The sequence below is a fragment of the Rhagoletis zephyria genome, unplaced genomic scaffold (genome assembly GCF_001687245.7).
Source record: "Rhagoletis zephyria isolate East Lansing unplaced genomic scaffold, Rhagoletis_zephyria_1.1 Rzeph_scaffold_00150, whole genome shotgun sequence".
Lineage (NCBI taxonomy): Eukaryota > Metazoa > Arthropoda > Insecta > Diptera > Tephritidae > Rhagoletis > Rhagoletis zephyria.
The window spans coordinates 350,553-359,942 of record NW_016157234.1 but is presented as its reverse complement, the minus strand read 5'-3'; the positions used below and the strand labels follow the sequence as shown (position 1 = coordinate 359,942).

General features: G+C 36.3%; 1 protein-coding gene across 1 annotated transcript in view; it reads right to left on the bottom strand.

The window, feature by feature from the left end:
- Positions 1–9,390, bottom strand: part of Dhc36C (Dynein heavy chain at 36C) — a 136,579-nt gene that overhangs the window by 2,052 nt on the left and 125,137 nt on the right. The window contains exons 19-20 of the mRNA XM_017639341.1: positions 1,019–1,148; positions 339–944 (exon numbers count right to left, since the gene is read on the bottom strand). Of these exons, the coding sequence (XP_017494830.1) occupies positions 339–944; positions 1,019–1,148 (736 nt within the window). The remainder of the gene's footprint in view (positions 1–338; positions 945–1,018; positions 1,149–9,390) is intronic.

Genomic DNA, 9,390 nt, shown 5'->3' with positions numbered 1-9,390 from the left:
AATTTTTACTCGAGTTATCGTGTGCACAGACGGACGGACAGACGGACGGACGGACGGACGGCGAGACAGTCACCGCATAATCGATTTATCTTTTCATTCTGATCATTTATGTATACATTTGTCTATATCTATCTCGATTCGTTTTGCCTGTTACAAACAACCGTTATGTGAACAAAGTTATAATACCCTTGTGCACAAGTGCGCTCGGGTATAAAAAGTGAATTTTTAATTTTGTATTAGTTACGACTTTATGGATTTAAGTTACGATGTTTGTTGCGTCTTTTTGCATTTCAGGTGACGATATGTACATATGTAGGTATTAACGTAAAGCAACTTACGTTATACTCTGCTTCGGCTGCCGCCAGTGCTATTTTCTTAGGGGCCACCACTTTTGCCACCACATCGTATTTAGTCAAAGCAATGACCCAGCGGCACAAACCTTCACACGCCGTTGATGCCGACTTCACCTTATCGGGATCGAAAGCTTCGTTGCTTAGCACACGTTGCGCTAATTTCTGCATTACATGTGGGGGTATGTTGTCTTTGTCGAAATTAATTAAGCTATCGAGGAATTTTATATCACTCAGCACACGTTTTGAAGCTCCCCAGTAGTCTTCAATTGTGCCTACCCCTGAAGGGTTTGGTATCTTATCCGGTTTCACTTCCTTCAATATGCAAACAGCTTCCATGACGATTCGCACGCCAATCGGTGGGCTCTTCATTGTCTTGACAACAGCAATATCGGCTGTAGTCAAGGTGTTAAGAGCAGCAAGAGCTGCATTTAGAATTGGCAGCGCTTCGCTCAGTTTGGCATCGCATTCATCTTTGATCGCCTGTGCCTTGGCTGCTTGTTCGGTGGCTACTTGTTCGTCCTGCTTAACCAATTCACGCTGTTCCTCGGCGATCTTGCTATCGGCAGTTACTTTTGCAACTTGTGTAGCCACCTAAATGAACAAAATTATTTAATGCAAATGAGTCAGCCCTGGGGAAAATATGGAAATATTTAAGTATAGCTTACAATTTCTGATGCTTGCTTTAGTTTCGGTTCCAACGCCTGCAGCTCTTCTTGCATCACGCCAACTTGTTGCGCCGCTATATCGAGCTGGGATATACCAGTCAGATAACGATTTTTATTGGTCATAATTTTTCTGAAAAAAAAGTTACACCTATTACAAAGCTACAGAAATAAGGCAATACATAATAGATTAATAAGACATTAAATCAGTAAGATCATACAAAAAGGAGTTCCCTTTCGATGTGTTCGCCTCCCAAAGAGTAAGTTAGGAAAAGTTTAAACACCCAGAAGGAGTAGTCAAAAGTGAAATTTTTTGGGACTTTTGGTGCAAATTTGCTAAATTTTCATAATTTTTTCACAAAGTTTTAAATGTTGATCTATGTGGCTCTAGCTATATAATGACTAGACTTTTGTTAAAAAATATTATTAATATCAAATAATTCTGAACGACCTTACTCAGCTTCCGACAACCGATTGCATTCCGCCCACCCGCACTTCCAAGGCCATGTTCACGACCCTTCTTCCCTCAAGGGAGGAATGGTCAATGGACACTGTCAGGAAGAGCGGATCCATCCATGTCTACACGGACGGATCGAAGCTCGAAAAAAGAGTAGGTGGTGGGGTCTATTCGGAACAGTTTGGCATATCATTCAGCTTCCGCCTCCCTGATTACTGCAGCGTTTTTCAGGCGGAACTGATAGCTATCTCAAAGGCCGCATCACTGGTCCCGTGTGATACGATTTCTAGTCATGAAATCTACATCTTCACTGACAGCCAGGCGGCAGTAAAATCTCTGGGAAATATGTCGCTGACTTCAAAAGTAGTTGCTCAATGCCGCCGATCTCTCAACGAGATGGCTGAGACATTCAGCACACACGTTGTCTGGGTACCTGGCCATTGCGACATTCAGGGAAACTGCAAGGCTGACGAACTCGCGCGTCATGGAACGACATTGCCGGATACAGACATAAGGGATACTACTCTCGCAATCCCACATCGGACATGCAAATATCTACTGAATGAAAAATTCATAGAAGTTGCCAATGAAAGATGGCGAATGGAACCAACCTGTCACATTGCCAAAACGCTCTGGCCCGCCACGAACGCCCAGCGCACCAAGTCTCTACTTAATCTAAGTAGGCAGAACATTTGTATAGTGACTGGAGTTCTCACCGGACATTGTCTGATCGGATTACACGCAGCTAGACTGGGCGCACCCTGGAACGACTACTGCAGAAGCTGCATGGATATAGACGAAGAGGAAACCATCCCACATCTTCTCTGTCACTGCCCCGCTCTATCAAAACGCAGAGAACAAGCTCAGGAGTCTTTGCACATTCTTGCTAAGCACCAAGTGGTTTACAGGGGATGGAGATAATTAAAAACCCCTCATGCGGTATCACAAAGGACCCTGAGCCTAAGTGTGTCCTACTTCTGGACTGCCGCCCAACCTAACCTAACCTAATATCAAATAAACCAAAGAAATATAGCCAAAAATGGTCAAAATATTTAGAAAGGTTCTATCATTTCTTCTACCAGTGTTTGTATGTATGTATATGTATTAGGGATGTTAATCCCGGGATCCCGGCCTTTTTAAGTCCTTCTTTCTTGGAAAATAATTCCGCGATTTTCGGGATTTGTAATTTGCAATGGTGGCGATAATAGAAACGCCTTATGTTGACCAGTTTTTGCTGTTTCTTTTGTTTATTTAATATTTTTTTATAAATGTCTAGCTAAATATATGTACATATATACGCATAACACCGTGCGATAGGCAATTTTACACACAAAAAAAATTAATATATTCGCGAAGCCAGGCTTTCTTAAAAGGATTTTGAAAATTGGATAATATGAGTAATTCAGAAAACGGTTTAAAAAATTTAGTGCAATGTAAGTACAACAGGAAAACAGTATGGGTATCAAATTAAAGAGAAAATTCTGTAGAGAAAGAACAGATTACATTTTTAGGTGCGTAATAGCGTGGGCCGAAAATCCACTTTTTTAGAATTTTGATTGGTAATAGCAAAAATATGATTCCTTATGCTTTAAAAAAATCTGTGTGAAATTTGAAAATTTTTGGTCAATATCCTAGGCTCGCCCAAGTCGATCAAAGTTCAATATGCCCAAAAAATAAAAATTGATAAATAAAGTAATTAATACATTTTTTTACTAAAATTTTAATAATCTTCGAAAGTATTAGTCCTACATAATTTGGTATATAGACATTTTTTGTACAGGATCGAAGTTAGCTAAACAAAAATTGTTGTTGTTGTTTAATATCCTTGAAATTTTGCAATATTTATTTTGAAAAAATTATATGTTAAGGACTAATAGATATAAACTCGACAACGTCCTAGAATATAGTTCATCTACCTTTATTAGCTTAAAAAAATAAAGTTGATTAAGAGGACATTTTCAATACCAATTCGTCCATGTGAAACCATAAAATTTTAATTTTTTTTAAATCCTACAGAATTCTCTCTTTCATTTGGTGCCCATTTTACAACGCTTTTTTTATTCTACATTGCACTGATTTTTTAAATAATTTTTAGAATTTATGATATCTTTGAAATTACAAAGTTCTAATAAAAAAAATCTAAAACTATATTTGGCCCATAGTGTCTGAGTATATTGATTGCTTGGGGTGTTTTGAAACTTTTTTGTTTCAACCTGTTTTTAATCTTTTTACTCAGAATTTTTAGGAAAATACTAGGTACGCAATGTTCTAAGTATAGCCCATTAAATTACAGAAGGATAAAGTGCAAGTTTCAAATGACTAAAAGTAACGTTGATTTTTTATATTTTTTTTTTGGTGGCGGTATCACGCATTTTCTTCCATGAAAATGCCCAGTATCGTTTAAAAAATCCCCAAATATCAACGGTATTTTGTAACTGCTTGAAACTTGCATTTTATTGCACTTTATTTTAATGGGCTATAAAACTGTGTACCTAAAAATTTTCTAAAACTGTTGAGTAAAAAGTTTGAAATTTTGCATTTAAATGCAGTTAATCTTATTACATTAAACAAACAATTCTTGTATATATATGTATATCTATATATATAAAAATGGTGTGAAAAATGTATAGTAATTCATCAATTGAGAACGGTTGGACCGATTTGGCTTAAATTTTTTTAGTTGTTCGTAATTGCCAGGAGAAGGTTTTTACGAAAGAAAATTTTGGGAAATCCCTCCGGGAAAGTCGGAAAATTGGAAAAATCGAAAATTGATTTTTTTGTATGGAATTTTGTGTGCAATTCCTTCGGAATGGCATTCGAATGGAAAAATAGAGAATTCTAAGTGGAAAACTCGGAAAAATCCGGAAGATCGCGAAAAATTTGAATTTTTTTCGACGAAAGCTTGGAAAATTTCGGATAATTGTGAAATTCATTGGGAGCCTGAATCAATTGGGAACAATTTTCTCCTATGTTTCATAACTGATTCAAATGGGTGCTGCTTTTTTGGAAACGTGTTTAGAAGAAGGAGTGCACAAATTTTTAATTTTTCCGATAGTTGGCGCAGGGGTCGAGCTATGCTTAAAAAAATGCAGTTGGTTCGTTGGTAGCCTTTTGCCTAGATTAGCATATAGGATCCATTTTTTCCGTTAAGTGGGTCAGAGACCGAACTATTCGAAACAGTCTTATTAATGGTCCGATTTGCTTGCAATTTACCACGTAGGTAGCTTATTGGCTTGGTTAACATATATGATATTTTTTCTGATAGCTGGACCAGAACCGATCAATTCCAAAAAATCTTCAATCGAATCGAGTCATTGTTTTACAGTTCGAAAGGTGTTTGAAGGCGCCGCAAACATGCGGGTATTGGCTATTTAACAATACTTATTACACAGGCCAACAAAAAAGGAAAAAAATTTGATGCAGCAAATGTTAACGCTATTTTTGACAGATTTTTTTGTGCTGATTACGAGTCCGTAAGCAAAAAGTTACCATCAGCTCCAGATTTTAAGAAAAAACGAGGTCAAATTGTCAAAAAATCAAGTTTTTGCAATATTTGAGAAGCTCTAGCAAAGAAACAAAGGGTGGTAGAACCTTCCACTTAGGCTTTGATTAAAGCAAGTTCCCGCACCTTTGCTTGATGGTCACTTAGGGCTGGTTTCTCCAACTCAACTTAACTTAGTTTAGCCACTTTTGGACTTAAGTCAAAAGTTAGCCTACGTTTTACACAGCTTATTCTTGACTGAGTCGAGAAAATTGGCTTAACTAAGTTGAGTTGGAGAAACCAGCCCTTATAGTCATTTGTTGAGCAGAAATAACTGATTTCGGTAAGTTTGAGTTCCTACCGCAATTAAGCAAAAGGTGATAGAACCCGTAGGCTTAAATTAAAGCTAGAACTACAGACTACCATGCCTGAAAGTACTATTCCTGCACCTTGCACTAATGGTCACCTATACTCATTTACTTTTTATCGTCAAAAATGGTGTAAAAATCAGTGTTAGCTGATAAATAAATGACTATAGGTAGCCTTAGGGCCACGGGTTAGGAATGGTATTTTCAGGGATTGAAGCCAGAAGTCCAAGCCTTAATTTAAGCCTAAGTGGAAGGTTCTATCACCTTTTGTTTCATTGCTAGAGCTTCTCAAATATTGCAAAAAACACGATTTTTTTACACTTTCACCACATTTTTCTCAAAATCTGGAGCTGATGGAAACATTACACTTACGCATTCTTAATCAGCAAAAAAAACCTATTAAAACCAGCTTCAACATTTGCCGCATCAAAATCGGTGTTGCCCTGTGTTACCTACACTAATTATATAAAGACAAGCTCCTTCTGTTTATAAGAGGTGATCTCGCGAACGGCTGTACCGATTTTTTTTAATTTTGGACACCTACTGCAGACTTTGGATATATTAAGGGAGCTTGGCATCACCCATGCATATCGAATTCTTCATACCGTATATCTCTGAAGCATAAGATGAATAAAAACAACAAAAACCAATTTCAAAACTGAAAAACACAAATTGGTATAGAGATTTTGGGGCTACTGGAAAAGGGAAGTGGTGCTTTCCAAACATATTGAAACTTTTACCTATCTGTAAATATATACACCCAGAATAGAGCTTTTTTTTTTCTTTTTCGTAATAAATTTTTTTGTACCAAATTTTGAGTATGCAGTTTTGTAGTTCACTCAATTTCAGTATCATAAAGTGCAAGTTTTTAATGGCTATAAGACACCGTTGATTTTTGAGAATTTTTTTCGCTGATTATGTTGCGCATTTTCTCCGTATAACGAATGCGTGAGAGTTTTTTGTATGGGGAAAAATGCCGAAGAGTGTCAGTATGTAAAAGACTTATTCTGGTGGCTTAACTCCTCCTAAACGACCGAAACGATTTTAATGACAATTTTTAGTGGCGCTGGAACCAACAGGGATCAAAGTTAAATTACTCCCGTTAAATCAACCATCATAACCATTGCGGTCCTTGCTTTACGTTGACAGAAACAGAATGTGGACCAATGATACTCACCAGTTTGTAAATTGCCACCAACTATACTATACAGATTCAAGGACGATTCACTATCGAGCCGCAAGGACTTCTTCCTGGTATAACGCTTTCGTCAGGTTATTTAAGACGGCAATGGGGATATGCCTTCTGTCGACCACAAAACCAAACATGAACTTGAGTTATGGCGAAAACGTTGGACCAAATATTTCAATAAAAAATTTAATTTTGGGCGGGACGAAGTTCGCCGGGTCTGCTAGTATATATATATATATATATTCATAGGGTTCTCGGAAACGGCTCTAACGATTTTGATGAAATTTTGTAGACAGATAATGTTTTGGATTTTATGGTTATCTGAATAGACATTATCTCAGAGAAGCCTCGTATAAGGTTGCCACCTGTTCGAAATTAGTTACAAATTAATTAAAACATCATAATATGAGTATCTAATGGAAGGTATTTTAAAGGTCTTTAATTCAAAAATATTTTTTTAAGGTTGCCACCTATTTTGAATCGCTAATTTATTAAATTTTTTGTTTAGATAAAAAAGGTAAAATATTACTATTCATGGGTATGAAGAGAAGGTTCTTAAGCAACGCTTTTCCTATATACAAAACGTTATCTCTTAGGATAATAGTGTGAGGTTGCCCTCTTATTTTCGATTCTACACAATTTATCTAAAACATTGCAATATGGATATCAAATGAGAGGTATTACTGAGAACTTTAGTCAGGGTTGCCACGCTTCTATGTAATATAAATTTGTATTTTGTTAATTACAATCAAGATATTTTTTTTATGTATACACAGTACATATACGCTCAAGATATGTACCATTCATTCGAGCGTATTTCGGAATAGTGTTGCCACCTAAATTTTGGAGTAAGGAATTTACTTAATAGATATGGAAATTCTTCTCTTTTTGTTTATTTCCAAATATTTTTTTTAAGTTATCCAAATCTTGAAAACTTTAAAAATTATATGCACTCCGGGCAAAGCTCAGTCAACCTGGTACTTATACATAAAATGAGGTCGACTTTTATAAAAACATTTAAATATTAAATAAACAAAAGAGATATGGACTAAACTGGTTGAAATAAGACGTTTGTTTTATTTCTGCCACTAGTATTATGAACTTCTTTCACCCACACAATACATACATATGTATGTTGACTTCAGTTTTTTTGCATCGAGCGTTTTTCGACATACCTTAATTTACTTTATCAGATACTAGTAATACTATTCATAGTTTTCAAAAATTCATTTCTGCCAGCCGAATGTATCAAAGTACTGCATTTGGAAACAAAAAAGTATCAGATATTACAATTTAGAAAAAAAAAACCTTAAAAATTATACAAGTGTATCAAAACGGCAACGCTGATCGTGATAGAAAACGAAGTTAGTTAACATCTGGTCGTCATAGCGACGATGGAATTAATAGCGTCAGCCGAGTAAAATACTGCTAAAGTGACAGAGGCAGCGCCGCTTGTGATACCCTTGCTTGCCTCACCGCTCGTGCCATAAATTCAAATTGGTTCGATAGTCGACATGCCTCTTCTGTATACTGTTTATTCTGTGATTTTAACACAATAATCAACATTACATTAGGTGTGTACTCGTATTGAGAGGGCAAAATTCTCCAGCAGCAAAAGTTCTGAGAATTTAGCAGCATTCGCTCTCAAAGAGACGAAATATCAACAGAAGTACGAGAACGCAAAATTTGCAAAAACTTGCAACCTGTGAAGCAGCAAGAATGTATTCTCTCAATCGTGGTGAAGCAGCTGATCACTTGCACAGTTGCCACTGGTGATTAATTTGGCAATTTATTTTCTGCTTGGTACATTTTCCCCCGATTTAGCATTTTATACAATTGAATAAATTATATCGGAATGAATAAGTTATTTTTCCCATAATTATTTCTGATATCACACGGTGACGCATTCAAAAACAAGAGTGTCTCTCCAAACACCCATCAATGATCCAAAAAAATGTAATAGATATACATATGTAGCTACAGATGTAGCTTTATAAATATAAAATTTTCATTTCAACAACCAACCTACCAAAACCGAAAACTTCAGCAAAAAAACAATTAGCATGCTGCATTTAAATCTATTTTGGTATATTTAAAGGGAAATTATGGTACAAACGAAAAATGTCATACGGCAACCATAGTTAGCACACACTAACGTAAAGAAAACTGGATAGTAATGGCTAATTAACGAAAAATAAACTTAACAAACGTTGTGCTTATTAAATTTACTCACTTTTTCGTTGTATACTAGCATTAATAATAAAATTTGCAATAAATAACTCAAAAAGGCCATATTTTCTCTTGTTTATTTACAAGCATGTGTTTGTGATCAGCTGATTTTCTTACTTGCAAGTTTTAGCTGGAAAAAATTTTTCCAGCAGAAATTTGCAGCTCTCTTTCACATTTTGCTCTCTCAATTTCCCCTACTTTGCAAGTTTTTTGGGTACGAGTACGCAAAACCAGTAAAAGTTTTCTAAAACTTTAGATAGTTGGGCGTACGAGTACACTCCTATTGCTTTGCGATGTACTCCGTACGAATTAACAGCAGAGGGCGCTCTCAGCGCTGAGCAGCGCTGTTTGTGCGCATATATGTTAGATTCCAAGAATGATAGAATACAAGATTGCGCCGTCCTGGGCGTTGACATTTGTGTACCACAAGTAAACAAAGAATAGAGCGAAAAGAAGAACGAGTTGAAACAGCCAAAGCAGTTCACTTTACTGCGAAAAACGTGTTTTAATTTTGCTAAATGCGAAAATATTGCATTTTTCACCTAATCTATTAGAGAACAGTGAACATTGTAGTGCACTCCATTGCTTTGCAATTGAGGCTGCTTCAGCAAACGTTTTAGTGCACTCCATTGCTCTGCAATTAAGGCTGCT